This window comes from Nothoprocta perdicaria, unplaced genomic scaffold, assembly GCF_003342845.1.
Source record: "Nothoprocta perdicaria isolate Ctin4 unplaced genomic scaffold, notPer1 scaffold_47, whole genome shotgun sequence".
Lineage (NCBI taxonomy): Eukaryota > Metazoa > Chordata > Aves > Tinamiformes > Tinamidae > Nothoprocta > Nothoprocta perdicaria.
The window spans coordinates 3,273,527-3,288,730 of NW_020455721.1; the positions used below are offsets into that span (position 1 = coordinate 3,273,527).

Here is a 15,204-nt window from a genome sequence, read left to right on the forward strand (position 1 = left end):
GGCGGCGCGGGGCGAGCGGCGGCAGAGGCGGCCGCGGCGGGAGCCGGGGGCGGGCTGGGGAGGCTGCCGCTTGCCACGGGTGTCGCGCGGCCAGAGCCCCTCGCAGCATCCCCGGCGAAGCGGCCGCGTTGCGGGCAAGCGAGCGGTGCGAGCGCCGCTGCCGCCCGAGGTCGCGGGCGGCGGAGGGGGCGGTTGTGCCCGTCTCCCTGTTCCCGTCTCCCTGTTCCCTGCTTGCCTGCCTCCCTGCCTGCGGCACCATGAAAGCCGTGAGCCCCGTGCGGCACCCGAGCCGCAAGGCGCAGCCCGGCGGCGCGGGGCACCCGGCGCTGCGGTGCCTGGCCGAGCACAGCGGCTGCAAGGGGGGCCCGCCGTCGGGCGAGGAGCCGGCCGCGCTCTGCCTGCAGTGCGATATGAATGACTGTTACAGCCGCCTCCGGAGGCTCGTGCCCACCATCCCGCCCAACAAGCGCGTGAGCAAAGTGGAGATCCTGCAGCATGTCATCGACTACATCCTCGACCTGCAGCTGGCTCTCGAGACGCACCCGGCGCTGCTCCGGCCGCAGCCGCCGCCGCCGCCCGCGCTGCACCCGGGACCCTGCCCCGCTGGCACCGCCAGGACGCCGCTCACGACCCTCAACACCGACCCGGTAAGAGGTGCGTGCGCGGCGGGGCGCGGGGGGGCTCCGCCGAGGGGCCGCGGCAGCGCGCGCGGGGCTCCCGCGCCTTTGGCGGAATATCGGGAACGCTGGCGGGAAACAGTGCGCAGCCAGGGGCGCTGGGCGCGCGCGGGGGGGGAGGGCGAGGGGGTTGGGGAGCATCCCCTTGTCCCGGACCCCCCCCCTTGTCGCGGACCCCGTGTGGCAGCCGCCGCACGCGGGGCGCGGGAGCAGCGCGGCCCGGCGGAGCGAGAGCCCGGCTCGCTCCGGCGCGGCCCCCGCCACAGACACCCCGGGGGGCTCCCGCGAGCCCCCCCGGCCGGGCCGGGGGCCCATGCGGCGGGCGGGCGGGTGTTTTGTCTCTTTTTACCCCCCTGGCTAATTTGCCGCCGTCTGGTTGCCGCGCAGGCTGGCTCCGTTAACAAGCCGGGGGACAGCATCCTGTGCCGCTGAGCGCCGCTCCCCAGGTGAGTGCCGGGGGCTGGGGGGTCGGGGGGGGCACCGCCGCGCCGGGCGGGCGCCGAGGGGAAGGGGCACCTGGAGGCGGCGAGATGTGCGCAGGAGGAGGCTTAAAAAAAAAAAAAAAAAAAATGCTAATAATGACGGTGTTTTTCTCACCGCTGCCGAAACGCCGCTGGCGGTGGCTCGCAGCTGCGGCATCCCCCCGGCTGGCGCAGCCCGGGTGGCTGCGGTTGTTGTTTGACCCGGCTTGTTTTGGGTTGTTGATCAAGCATGTCTTGTGTTGTGCTGGTGGCGCCAGTCGGTCTGGAGCGGAGCGCTTCACACACCCCCTCTATTCATTCCTCTCCCACAGGTGCGCGGCCGCCGACGGAGGCACCGCGGGGGCGGCCGCGGCCCCGCGCGCAGCGGCCGCCCCCGGCCCCGCGCTTCAGCCGAGGGAGCCCGGCCCGCCCGCCACCGTTTTGCACGTCCGTAGCCATCCTCCTCTTTTCTCCCCCGTTATTATTTTATTTTCTTTCCTTCCCCCCACCTCGCTCAAACCCGCCTCTCCTCCTCGCTTTCTGTCCGCCGCGACCCGTGCGCGCCCTGGTCGGTGGCAGGAGGCGGTCGGGGGCGCGCAGAGAGAAGAGACCCGGCGTTAACCCAGGCTTTAGGAGTGTTTTTAACTGTAAGGGACCGAGCAGCTGCGTTTTGAAGCTTTACTAATCTACCGGAGCATTGTAGATATATTTCCACATCTATTGTTTAAAATAGATGGTTTTATTGGGGCCCAGGGAACTTTCTTCTCCCTGCAGGAATGTTACATATTGTATAGATAAATTGAGTGACATTTCATACTGTGTATATATAGAGATGTTCTATAAGTGTGAGAAAAGTATATGCTTTAATAGACTACTGTAATTATAAAATATTTTTAATTAAATATTTTTTTGTAAATATTATCAAAGTGTGTATGTTTTTTTTAAATCTGTGGGGGATATCTCTTTAGAAAACTACTTTGAGCTCAAGTACAGAGCTGCTAATATGAAAATATCTTGAATGTTGAGGGATTCTTTTTTTTCCTGGATTTTTTTTTTTTGCTCCCCAAATGTCCTTTAGACTCGGAAGTTAGAGCTATAGCTAGTGGTCCTGCATGATTGCATGAGATGTCTAATTGCAAATAAACTTGTTCTGAGTCCATACAAATGTGTTTTCTTCAATCTAAATTTAAAATGTTTGTAAATGTATTATACATTTTGAGACTACACTTTTGTCATTTAGGCACAGGGGTTTTTAGTGCATACTATAAGAGTAGCATCAAGATGTGCTTTTTTACTGAGAATAGAAAAACAGATTCTATCTACTTTTTGCATTATGGGGCAATGCTTTAGATCTTTAATCAGCTTTTTTAAAATCTGCTGTTGCATCAAATCAAGGAATTTGTTCTGAACTTCATTTAGCACCAAAAGGTTTTATTGCAAACTTGCATTCCTATAGCATACTAATTGCTTAAAGTGAAAATAGTTCTCTGCTTGCAACCAAAGGGCAAACCATTAAGAAAAACGGTTACTGTCTCCTTCGTCCAAAGAGTATTAATATGGGACTGTGGAAAAGCACATGGGCAAAGTCATTATAATCAGTGGTGTAAATTCATCTTAAAATGAACTTAAGTAGACCAAAAATCGGATAACTGTGTCAAGATTATTTTTCTAGCACAAAATGACTTTCATTTCACTGCAGCTATGTTACAGTTAAAATCCTGTTTAATCTCTGTGATGTGTAACTACTACATGTGAACATTAAACTAGATTTACCTGTCTTTAATTGTGATTCTTCAGCTTATTTCTTCAAGCCTCTGAATTTACACATTCTCTTCACTTTTGATGTTGACTGCTTCATGGGCAAACTCTTTTTTTTTTTTTTTTTATAGGGGGTCTTGGAACAGTTAAGTTTTCCAGGCTCTAATGTCCAGGCTGGGTAGGAGATGCTCATGTTGTGTGATCGGTAGCCTGCACGCTAGTGAGATGGGATTTTTCAGAGCGGGAGAATTAAGTAGGATTTAATTGGGTGCTTTGTAAATAGCTAGCCGACTGTGTGGGTAACATGGCCTGTTTGACTGAAAAAAGGGAGGATTTGTTTCAGATTATACAAGTGTCGAAAGTACTCTAACCCAAGGGACTTCTATTAAGTTAAATATTTATAAGGAAATGAGCTACCAGGGTCATTAGCTATTGACTACAGCGATAATGTCAACAAGATGAGCATTTTCTTAATCAAAATAATTGCATAAAGATCAAATCAAAAACTAGTGAACACATCTGCAAGCGTGAGGCCTCCTGTCACTGCAAATCCATTGAAGTTGCTGGTATTTCAGAGGCTTAGCACTGACTCCAGGGATAAAGCGTGAGATCCCTTACATCTTTTTTTTCCCAATTGATGTTATAATAATGATAGTTTAATAAGCAAAATGCATGTCAGTGAAAAGTGGAGTCATGAACCTCTGATTTTTTCGGTCTCCAATTATTCTAGTGACTGCGTGTAAGCAAGAAGGCTACAACTAGGTTTACATTACTGCAGTTTATGGTTTCTTGCATTGTAAAAATCTTTAATGAAAAGGTTTACATTTATATCCATATTTTCTTTGTTTTTTCCTTTTAACAATTTTTGTGCCCACATTAGCCTCTGTACGTTAGCATATTTAGTATATATTTTCTCAGTGATGGGAGTTCTCAGGACTGCTGTTAGTTTCTGTCTGCTCTTGCCAGATTACAGTATCCTGTTACACTGGAGAGGAAGCAAGTAAAATGTGGTGTTTTTTACCAAGTTAAACCTTATAGGGTCTCCACATACTAAAACTAGTAGAGAGCTTCTGATTAATCCAAAAAATACTCCTTTGCTGCAACCATTCCACATTCTAGATTGTTTCAGGGCAATCTCCTCTTGAGTTTAGCGCTGTTAAAATTTTGTTGTCCTTTTCAAGAACTGCTCTTGCTGCAACAAGTTAAACCTTAGAAAACTGACGTATTATTATAGAGCTGTGAAAAATTCCTGAAAATTCCTATGTTATATAGTATCCTTGACAGATGTGAAACCACTCCTATAATGTTCAATAAGGCTCAATCAGAGCACAGTCAATGCTGGTCTTGATTTATTCCTTATGCTAAATGTGAAGCTGTAAGCAAGGAATATCTAATCACACACTGGCGGCTGGAATCGGTACCCTCCTAAATGCAGCCGTACTTGTTTATCAACAGTTCTAGATATTTTCAAAATATTTTAATTCTATACCTCATTTAAATCATATTTTTCACATAGCAAAAGAAGGGTATGCACAAAAGCAAATTAAAAGGACTCTTTCTTCTAAGGTCCTGGATTTTCCTTTTTAGTCACAAAAACATTCCTTAAAAGGAGCTATTTGATTGTGCGATGGGAGTTTGGGCAAGGCTGCCGGTTTAGGAATTAGGATACCAAATTCTGTTCCCCGCTCTGCTACTGAGTCTCTTTGTGACCTTGAGCAAGTCACCAGCTGTCAAAACTATCTTCCAGGTTTCCATTTGTAATGTCCAGCTAATCGCATGTACTCGTCTTTTTGGAAGAAAAGAGAGGGAATAGGCAAAAATGTATTCATGTTTCTTACTTTATCTTCGGTGTGGGAATTACGTTGCAGATAAAAAAGGGAGCAAAGTGTAGCAAAAGCCAGGGGTGATTATCAGGAGATTTTGCCTAAAGAGATGCCGATTCTGAACCACATTCCTAGGAGGGACTGCAAAGACTCTTGCTTGGGGCGTTGGACATTGTGGGGGACTAGAAAATGGTCTGGAGGAGCAATAGATGAGGGAGCAAGATGTTCTCCATCCTTGACTCGTGTGCTGTGCACGGTGCAGCAGCAGTGAGCACTGCATATGTGGTGGTGTGCGGCACCACGGGGCTTCCCATCCCTACAGCTGCTGAGGATCTCCTCTTGGTTTCATAACCAAAGGAGGTGGCAATTCCACGCAACAGCCCAATTCCAGCTCTTACGGTGGATCACTGCATTGCCCCCTCTGTTTCATGGGGGAATGGTACTCTTTTTTTCCCCCTTTCTAAACCACAGCATGTTGCCTTTAAGCAGACATAGCATTTTCAGCCACAAGTGAAGTGGTCATGAGGAATGTCGTATCTGGCCTACAGGTGTGTCCTGAGAGTTAATAAATGAACTGTGTATAGGATAAACAAGTTTATGCAAACACACAGCAGTACATTACTATTATTTATATTTTCAATGCTTCTGTAGCTGTAGAAGTCACATTTTTTAGAACCTTTACAGCCGGAAAAAAAAAAACAAAAACAAAAAGAAATCACAGTACAAACAATTCAAATAATGGTCTTGGATGCAACACCATTTGCTGGCTTCTCCAAAAGTGAGGCTCACAATAATATCAGTGCTTCCAAAACGCTTTTACTCTGTAATCCCAGAACATGCATTCCGAATACACAGGCTAAATATATTTCCCCTGTACAACTGCTTGCGCTCTTGCATTAAGAAAACCCATTCTTCGCTCCTGCATTAGGAGAGAACTTGCAGTCTCTGCCTCCCAGAAGCGCCTTCCTCACGCAATGCTACAATAGGGCATGACACAGAGTGGTCCCCAGAGCCCCTGGTGAGGGGGTAGCTGAGCCAGGCAGTGCGTATTGCCCCAGCCTCGCTCCCAAAGGCCACCTGCAAAGCAAATCAGCAGTACCGGCTGTGGTGCCGACCACTGAGGTGCCATCACGGAGGTGTGGATGGGCTGGGAGATGTTCTGAGCTGCCATCCTCCTCCTCCTCTTCCGCAAGCGTCGTGCTGCCAAAGGAGCCGTGTGAGACACACGGGAAAGAGCAGCGCGAGCCCTCGGGCAGGACGCGGCGGTGGCCGGGACGGAGGAGTCGCGCTCTGTCATTTCTTGGCCCGTGAGCAGGGTGAATGTCCCGTTAGTGCCCAGGACTCTCAGGAAACATCCCGAGCCCCTTCACGAGGGCCCCGGGCACGCAGCCCTCCCTGGGTGAAGTGTGATGGCAGTGCTGAGCGAGGCCCGGGGCAGAGCAGCCCTGACTTTTCTTCCTTTGAAGGGCATGGGCCACACTTCCACATGACATGTGCTTTTATTTTATCCATTTTTTTTCCCCCTTTCTTTCCCTGATTTAACCTTCTTTTAGCCTTGGATTTGTTTGCTTTTTTCCGAACATAATGTGTTTATCAACTGACATGATACACTTGTTCCTGGTAAAAGAAGCACTTAGACAATTTTCACAACATGTATAATTTACTTAAGGACCATAATGGCTCCTTTTGAGCTGTGTTTCATGTAAATAAATATTCTAACAATTTTTAACATGCGTATAATGTACTGCACAGATCAATGACTCCTTTGAAGCTGTTACACTTTATTCTGTACATTTCTATTTGGACTTTTTTTAATATATATTATTTATTCAACAGACTATCACTTCATTCAGAGTTGCTGCAGCCTAGCATCGATATGCAGAGTTTAAAACCTTTCGAAATTAATAGTTCTCCGCCTTTTCAGTAGATTGGAAAACTCTCCTTGGAAATGTGGAAAGAGGAAGGGATTGTTCAAACGAAGCAGATTGTAAGGTTGGTGTTGTTTGCATCAGGTTTTCAAGACACCTTCCTTTGCTCCCCGCTGCCTCTTCCACGTGCTCCACAAAAGCAGCAATGAGAGGCCCTGGGCTGTGGTGGGCTGTGGTTTCACAGGAGGGTTTGTGGAACAAGTTGGCACTACCCAGTCCCCAAGAAGCAGGAGCGGAGGGTGCCGTGAGCGGGAGAGCCGGCAATGTTGTTTTCCGAAGCTATCCGCAACCTCCAGGAGCACCTGAGCCGAGCCAGACACAGTTCCTATTTAATTGCAGACGTCTGCAACAATAGAGGTGAAAACATTAAAAAATCAAAGTAATTTGCTTGAAGCATAAAGGCTTTTGTCTCACCTTGTTTAAAAAGTCCCACTCCGCTGTTTAGTTTACTTGTGTTAATATCCCCCAGAGGCTTCATCATTTGCTATTGATGAGCATTAAAAAAAAAAAAAAAAAAAAAAAAAAAAAAAAAAAAAAGGGAAAATGTTGCTGTCCATGCAATTAATTCTCTTTCAAACTGCTTAAAATTCAGTATGTCCCTTCAGTTCCAAAGGTGCTAGATCTTCAAAACCAGCAAGCTGCTCACAGTCAGCTGGGAAACCCCAAGTTGTTTTGGAGCACATAAAAACATTCAGTGCTGATAAATAACCACGCTGTGTTTTGCATCTTCATAATTTGGGATTCCATTTACTTGACATATGCAATAAATATAACAATAAATAAAATATGCTTCCTGCCTCAAGAACATTTCTCCACATAAGTTGCAGCCCAGCATATAGACTCTTTCCAAACCAGCTGGCACCGTGTATCTACTGCACTTCCTATTGTAAATGCGGGAACACCTTCTTACATCTGAGTACAAACTGCACTATTGAAACCACGGTGGAAACAACTGTGGATGAGCCTTTAAATATGAATATAAGCAATATAAATAGAGTGCTGCCTTCACTGGAAAATGGGCAAGTTGTTCTTTCTAACCTTTCTTTTTCTTTTTTTTTTTTTTTCTTTTTTTTTGTGAGAAATGCCACCAGCTAAACTTCGGAAACTCCAGTGACTCAGATCTTGATCAAATGCCCATTGAAGGCTTCAGTAAAATTCGGATACAGATGTCAAATGGCAAATCCACATAAATAAATGGGTATATCTGGGGCTCTGTAGTGTTCTGCTCCACCTCGGTCAACCCTCAGTTTGGATCCAAGTTTTACCATTTTGCACTGATTCACTCTGTTAGCATCCAAACGTGGGCCTCAGCCTCTGAAGAAGCAGGCAAGCAGGATTGCACTGAGTAAAGGTACCAGGGTCCTGCACCTTTCAATGTTTAGCCCCTTGTTCTAAAACCGTGAGGATTTTATGCCATGCATCATTAACTGATACTTGATAAGGGCAGCTTTCCCGGTAGAAATGAAGGGTGAAGGAAACAAACTGTGAGGTGCGACCTGTCCCGGGCTCCTCTCCGGTTCGTTTCCCTGCTCCAGGATGAGATCCCGGGGGGAGCTTTCCCTCGGCGCAGCGAAGCGGGCGCCCGAGCCGCACGCTGCTCCGCACCCGCGCAGCACCCGCCCCGGTGTGTGCTGAGCTGTGTCGGCATTTGCACAGGGCCCACTTTGAAGCGTGGCCAGCGTAGGCACACGGGAAGCCCTGCACTGCTCTTCCTCCTCATAAGACACCTTCCCCGCCGGGCTTTGCTCTTGGCCCGGAGCCTCCTCACAGCGGCCAAGTGACCTGCCGGCAGCGCTTCCACACGAGCTCAGCTCCGGCGCTAGCCATGAGCAGAGATACGAGTCTCCGTTTGCTCGGATTCCCTGCGATATTATTAAAACAGGCGCTGGTTGTGGGGCAAGGCGCTGCCTTTAGCTTTCCCGGCACAGGTGTGATGGCACACCTGCGGGCTCAGCCCTCCGCGGCGGCCACCAGCCTTGTGTGGGGAAGGCGGGGGGCAAATCCTGCCTAACAAGGATGTCAAACCGATCTTTGTTCCCTGCGAGCTACCAGGTATCTGTGGCAACAAAGCGGGGACGGGTAAACACGCTGCCGCCACGGCCACAGGCTTCCCATTCGCAGCTCACTTGAAGCTCTGGTTATATGAAAGGAAAGGGTGGATGTGGTGTCAACACAAGGCAATAGCAATATTATTTGAACAGGTGTGTGGGGTGTTGCTAAAGTGAGAGCCCGGGCGAGCGGTAGGAAGCAGCCCGTGCAGGGCCATGCATGCAACAAGCCGAGCTCAGCTCAGCTCAGTATTATCACGGCCATCGCGCGCCGCGATAGCTTTCACAACGGGACCGCGCTCCTCTCCAGCTGGGCCACGGCTCGCTCCCGACATCCCCATCGCTAAAGGTCCCGAGCAAAGGGGCACCCGGCAGCCCCAATCTTGCCCCGCCGACGGGTATCCATGGGGTGGAGAGAGCAGGGCAAACATCTCAGGACCGTGTTATGAAGCATCGGCAGGTTTGTGGCTAGTGTGAAGGCATCTCTCAACAGGGAGCGCCACAAATCTCAGCAGTACACGGCTCTTGTCCGTAGAGCAGTTAATTTTCATAATTATGAAAAATTCAAAATTTTTCAAAATGAATTTCAAAATGAATTTTATAAAAATTCATAATTTCCAGGCTGTGGTGTGTGTTCTGTTGGCACATACCTGTGATCCAAATGTGCATAGATGTATGTGCACATATAGAACTAGATAGCCATCCTTTCAGCAAGAAAGCTAAGTGCCACAAATAGAGAAAGAAAAGGGTGAAAAAAAGTTGCTTTTGTGGTTCTACTTTTAAGGGCCTGCAGACATCACATGAGAAGGGATTAACATGGTACACGCACACCTTGTTGAGACATGCATGTTTCCGTTGGTGTCCAAGGGACAACCATACCCTGACACGCTCTCAGAGTAGACGTATATACTATGATTCACTGGAGACAGCTGCACAGATTACGAAATAGAGAGTAAGAGATGGTATAAGCGTATACAGCACGGTGATCTAGACAACTCTTCAGTCCATTTACAACCCTTATTGCAGCTTTGTGTTGAGTCTGATAAGGGAGTAGTGAATGGTAAGCCAGGAAGTGTTGTGCCCTCTCCGGTCCCCAAGCCCTGCTCTGTTTAGTGAGGTCTTAATGCATATCCTGAGTGTCTTAATAAGAAACTATCACATGCCGCTGCTTTGTGCAAACAGTCGTTGCATTATTACAGGGGTGAATTAATCCTGCAGGAGCCCATTTGTGTTACTCAGACACGGCAGAATTTATTTGCAAAGGGCTGACCCCGCTTCCTGGCAGGTTGGCCGGGAGATGCGGTGCCAGGTCCCCTCGAGCTGCAGGGCTCAGCTGGCACGTCCATGCCCATGGCAGGAGCAGCCCCACGGCAGCCGCTCGCACCCGAGGGACGCACTGCAAAGGGGCAGCAGCCCCCATCCCGAGTGCACCAGGACCCTTCAGAGATCCCCGAGCCACCCTTTATAATGAGCAGGAAGCAAACACCTTTCAGTTTGAGTTGGTGTCCTCCCGGCAATGCAGGCACAGCCTGTGATCACGGAAGAAAACCTTGTTCCAACCACCTTGCTGCTGCTGCTCACGCAGAGCTCCTACATGTCCATGTGTGTCCATTTCATTAAGTAAATATTTAATAGGACAGTGACTGTCATCATAGGACAAATATTTCAGAAACCCCTTGTTAGCCATATCAGGTGTGAATACAAAATACGTGTTTTTATTTATACATAAATATATAAATAGAAATACATATAAAATAGAAAAGCAAAAAGGGCATTTGCTCTGTTTTTGCTTCCTCTGTGATACTGGCAACCTGGCTGAATGCAGAGGAGACAACGTTAAAAAAATGGCTATTTGAAAAGAGCAGCATTTCCCTAAATATTAAATAGAGGGCAAACCAAGAAATTGTGGTTACTCTTGGGTGTCCTCTTATTTCTTTATGAGTGCAGATATACTTTAAATGTATATTGTTCTACTGAAGTTCCCTGTAAAAGTCAATACTGTGCTGCTTTTTAAGCAGAGCAAACACTTGAGAGACTCTTCCCGAATGGCAGGGAAGTCATGGTCAGCTTCAGGGCACAGGCCTTTCTTCACTTTGAATGGGGTTTACCAGCATTTAAGTAGATACCTAAGCAATTAAAAAAAAAAAAAAAAAAGGTCTGCTTACATTTTAAGCACAGGTTGAAGAATTTTGTTGAAACAGGGCATGGATGAGAGAGAGTTGGATTCTTTCATTACATCAGTCACTGTTCAATATTTCATTCAAATATGGTGCTTATCCATGATGCACCAGGCTGCTATTAGCTGGTTATTGCAATTAATAGTACAGAAGTTGGTGGCAAAGTCCTCGTGATGGGTGCATGCCAGGTGATGGGAAGATTCCTTGAACATAGGACAGGGTGCATTCATTAACATTCTAGATCAGTTAATAGTTTCGTTGCTGTTATTGTTGTTGTTTTATATTTTTGTTGTTGTTGTTATTATTCTTTTGGTAAATACAAAGTTCTAGGAGCACAACTTTTCTGACATCACTGTTAATCTTTGATGTGTTGATACCGTAACCGCTGATTTTCACTCGCTGGCATTCTTCCACACACTTGGAGTCCTCTTCCGTTTACTTAGCAGCCTAAGTAAAATGCTGCCCTCTCTTGAATTTCTGGAGGCAATGCACCTCCCGGGAAGGGGATGCCGGAGGAGCCCGCGGAGCTGCTTGCCCAAAGATGCTAGTGACTGCCGTGGGGCTGATTAATGACACGAGGGGCAGCACCGTATTTTATACTGTTCAATAGAGTTAGGAGAGTTGTTCCAAGGAATATAAACTCTCTAAAATATAAAGTCTCCTCTCTGCTTTGCAAAGAAGTCCTATTCTGTTATCTTAGCCAAGCAAACTTTGTTGTCTCCATTGTCCGAATGAAGGGGAAACCCTGTCCTGAAATTCTGCATACTATTTTGCTTTAACTAGGTCCTCAGTTGCAATTATTGCAATAGTTCCTTTGCCTACAGGAGCTGCAAGGTTTGCTGAAGAGCTTTCTAGGTCTTGCGGTCAGAGGTGAACTCCCTTCCTGAGAAGTCTTCTCTAAAGGAAAGATGATCAGACTGGATGCTGCTGATCCAGAAATGAAATGTTTAGGGTTACTGTACTCTACAAGATGTCCCTGAGGTTCCCCAGTGACAGAGGGCCCTGCCAAGATGTTGCAGATCACCCCCCTGCACCTTTGCTCCTATGGGAAGGGGAAGCCTCCAGCTGTTTCTCCTCTTCATTGAAAAGAAGCTGCCAGGATAGGGTATATTCTTGTCCATTTCTCTTCAGAGAGGAAATATAAAAGAGGGAAAATAAAAGGGAGGGAAGATGGAAGAAAAAAAAGAAAAAGAAAAGAAAGAAACAATGCCAGAGTAGCTACCTTCTCTTCTTCAACAGCAGCATCGACAAGACCTCACCCACTTCTTTCCCCTGCTCTGCTTAACACATCTTCCTCATGGATGTGATGAGTGAGATAGGCCATTGCACTATGTATCACAGGGGAGAGCTCACAAAGACTCACACGGAAAACTGGTGTACCTTGGAGAGACAGCGTGCTACTTTTGGTCAAAAGTACACCAGAAGATGCCACTCCAAATGTGGGATTCAGGATATCAGAGACTGCTGCATAGGAGGAATATGATGGAGGTGAGGTGTTATGAAAGAAAGCGAGAAAAACATGCAGGTACACGTGAACCCCCTGTTTTTCTGTCTCATTATGACTGTATTTTCTGGATGCTGTGAAAATATATAGCTCCTCACCTCACCCTCTTACTGTTCTCAAAAGCTAAAAGACAAAGGTAGCATCGTGCAAGCAAAACAACGATGCTAACAATAGTCATGCATCTTTTGTCTATACGATACGTGCAAGAGGAGAGGCCGCTTAAAATGTATCGATTTTTTTTTTTTGATACACCTATAGATTCTCGACACAATAGTGAGGGCGATTAATCCCAAATAACACCTGAAATTGGGTAAACAGAAAGGCACGGGGCATGCATACCCCCCTGGCAGTGTACACCATCTCGTATATGTGAAACACTAGATAATGTAATACAAATAAACAATGCAGGATTGTGTCAGTTGCAGCTCAGACAGAAACAAAATATTGCCGCATATTTTCTTACAAAGCCGCCTATGTGGTGGCTAGAAAGACCCCTAAAGCACACAAAGCTCTTATCTTCATACATTTCCCTAAAGAATAATAGATCTGTCGGTGCTCTGATGCTGTTTTAATAATGTACAATTTACAATTCATTTGGTTACCAAGCACTCTCGGTATAATTAATTCCACAGAATTCCCATTCTACGAACCCGCATGGTTCGCCACCGTGCGCGGAGGCGGCAGGAGAGGAGCGGCGCCCGCTGCCATCACTCCGGTGCCGTCCCGGGGCTGCCTTGTGCCAGCGGCAGGGAGGTTTCTGCCACTGCGACACCCGTGGGGCTGCGTGGGGTGCCCTGGCCACCGTGCTGCCCACAGGGCCTTCAGGTGGAGAGTCCCGCATCCCTGTTCACTGCTCGCATCCTCCTGCGGGGATGCAGCTGCCCGCTCCTAGATGGGTCCAACGCATGGGTGGTTCACCCCACCGGACCCAGATGTGCATGGCGAGTGCTAGGGCAGGCACTAGGACGGATAAAAGATGGGTTGAAGGCTTTGGGGGCCCCTCTGCCCGCTGTGCCCTCCCTTCACACGCACCGCCTGGGACAGCAGAGATTTGCGGCAACACACTCATCGCTCCCATCAAGAGTGACCAGCCATACAGGACGGTGCCCAAGCCTAAGCCTGATATCTTTCACAGAATCAAGAGATTAAATTTGGAGGGAAAGCCTCCAGAAGCCAGCAGAAGGCTGCTGGGGTTTTCATTTCCAGAGTCCAGCCACTTTTCCCTCTCTAGAGATCTGTGCAGTTGTCTGAGAGACTTAAATAATGGACTCACTCACCAATGAATTCGAGTTCTGCTCTGTGAAGCCTTGCACATCAAAGTGATTTTTCAAATCTACTTTTACTTCTTTGATAAAGACAACACTGCTAGGAATTCAGCAGCTACAGAGATCCTGCAGGTCTCTGTGTCCATCCCATGATAGCTTTGACAGCAGGATACAAATCCCTACTCAAGGGCTAGCTTTGTTTCCACTATCAAATGAACAGATCTTTTTTTTCTTTTCTGATTTTCCCAAATGTTCCTTGCTTTCTGAAATTCACATGTCATCTATCTATAGATATATAACATATGCATACAACTATGTATGCTCATGTATATATATTTTTTTAAACTATATATATGTATGCACAGACTCACTCACTATATATGTGCGCATATATATACATTATATATATACATAAAAACACATATGCGTGTCTAAGGATTTAGGTCCCAATTGAGGAAGGTTCAGCACATGTTTTTGGATATAAACACATAAGTACTCTCACTGAAGTGTAGCTTAAAGCTACACATGCCTTCAAACTTCCTACAAATGGAGCTTCAGTTTCTCCCTTTCTCCAGATATTAGCAAATGGTGAAAGGTGCCATTTTCTTTAGAAGACTCAAGAATACCGTAACTGTATGAGCAGTAAGTGTTTCATTAACCCCTCCAAGCACCTGTGTGATTTTGGCAAGGCATGAAATGTAGGAGGTATATCTTCTATTGCCTCTCCAGCTGGCTGTTCAATCTTCTGGCCTTCAGCCTATTGATTAGGTTTCCCGATCTCTTACTTGAACAAAGCTGTGGTGATGCAGAGGCCATGAAATCCATGAAATACCACTTACACATCTTGTTCCCATATAGGATTTGGCAGTCAGTTTGCCAACACATTGAAGAACCTGCTGCTCTTGGCTTTTAACATCAATAGAAACCTGACTCTTCTATTAATCAGTGCACACCTATAAACATAAGTGTAACCAGAAAACGTAATTAAGGATATCATGTATGTATTTGCAACAACAACGGCAACAAATGTTATTATTATCAATTATTCTTATTCATAACATAATTACAATTAAAAGCTTCAGTGCTTCGTGTACTTCAAGGTTCACTTCACTACAGGGCTCAAATTCTCCATCCTGCAGTTTGGCTTGTGGGAGACTAAACTGAAGCAATCCTTGTGCTTCATTTGAAGGTTGATCAGACCTCAGCCTTCAGGGAGAGCACTGGCCTTTATTCTATCCAAAGGAAAGCACCCAAGACAACTTGATACAAACTTTTCCTAAGAAGAAGTAGAGAGCAGCAAATCTGCTTAACATTACTTCTAAAGTTTGAATCATAGAATCATAGAATGCCGAAGGTTGGAAGGGACCTCAGAGGTCATCGAGTCCAACCCCCCTGCTCACGCAGGGTCACCTAGAGCACATGGCACAGGGCTGCATCCAAGCAGGTTTTAAAGATCTCCAAAGAAGGAGACTCCACAACCTCTCTGGGCAGCCTGTTCCAGTGCTTTGTCACCCGCACAGTGAAGAAATGCTTCCTTAAGTTCCTGTGGAACTTCCGATGCTT

General features: G+C 47.0%; 1 protein-coding gene across 2 annotated transcripts; it reads left to right on the top strand.

Moving 5' to 3' along the window:
* The first annotated feature begins 158 nt into the window (after window positions 1–158).
* On the top strand, window positions 159–1,508 carry ID4 (inhibitor of DNA binding 4, HLH protein). 2 transcript variants are annotated; one of them, XM_026047058.1, is made up of 3 exons: window positions 159–654; window positions 1,065–1,123; window positions 1,471–1,508. In XM_026047058.1, exons 1-2 carry the CDS (start codon window positions 258–260, stop codon window positions 1,076–1,078), a joined length of 411 nt encoding a protein of 136 aa, XP_025902843.1. In that variant the 5' UTR covers window positions 159–257; the 3' UTR covers window positions 1,079–1,123; window positions 1,471–1,508. The 2 variants fall into 2 exon arrangements, with proteins under 2 accessions (XP_025902843.1, XP_025902842.1); XM_026047057.1 differs by having other exon boundaries at window positions 160–647.
* The last annotated feature ends 13,696 nt before the right edge of the window (window positions 1,509–15,204 follow it).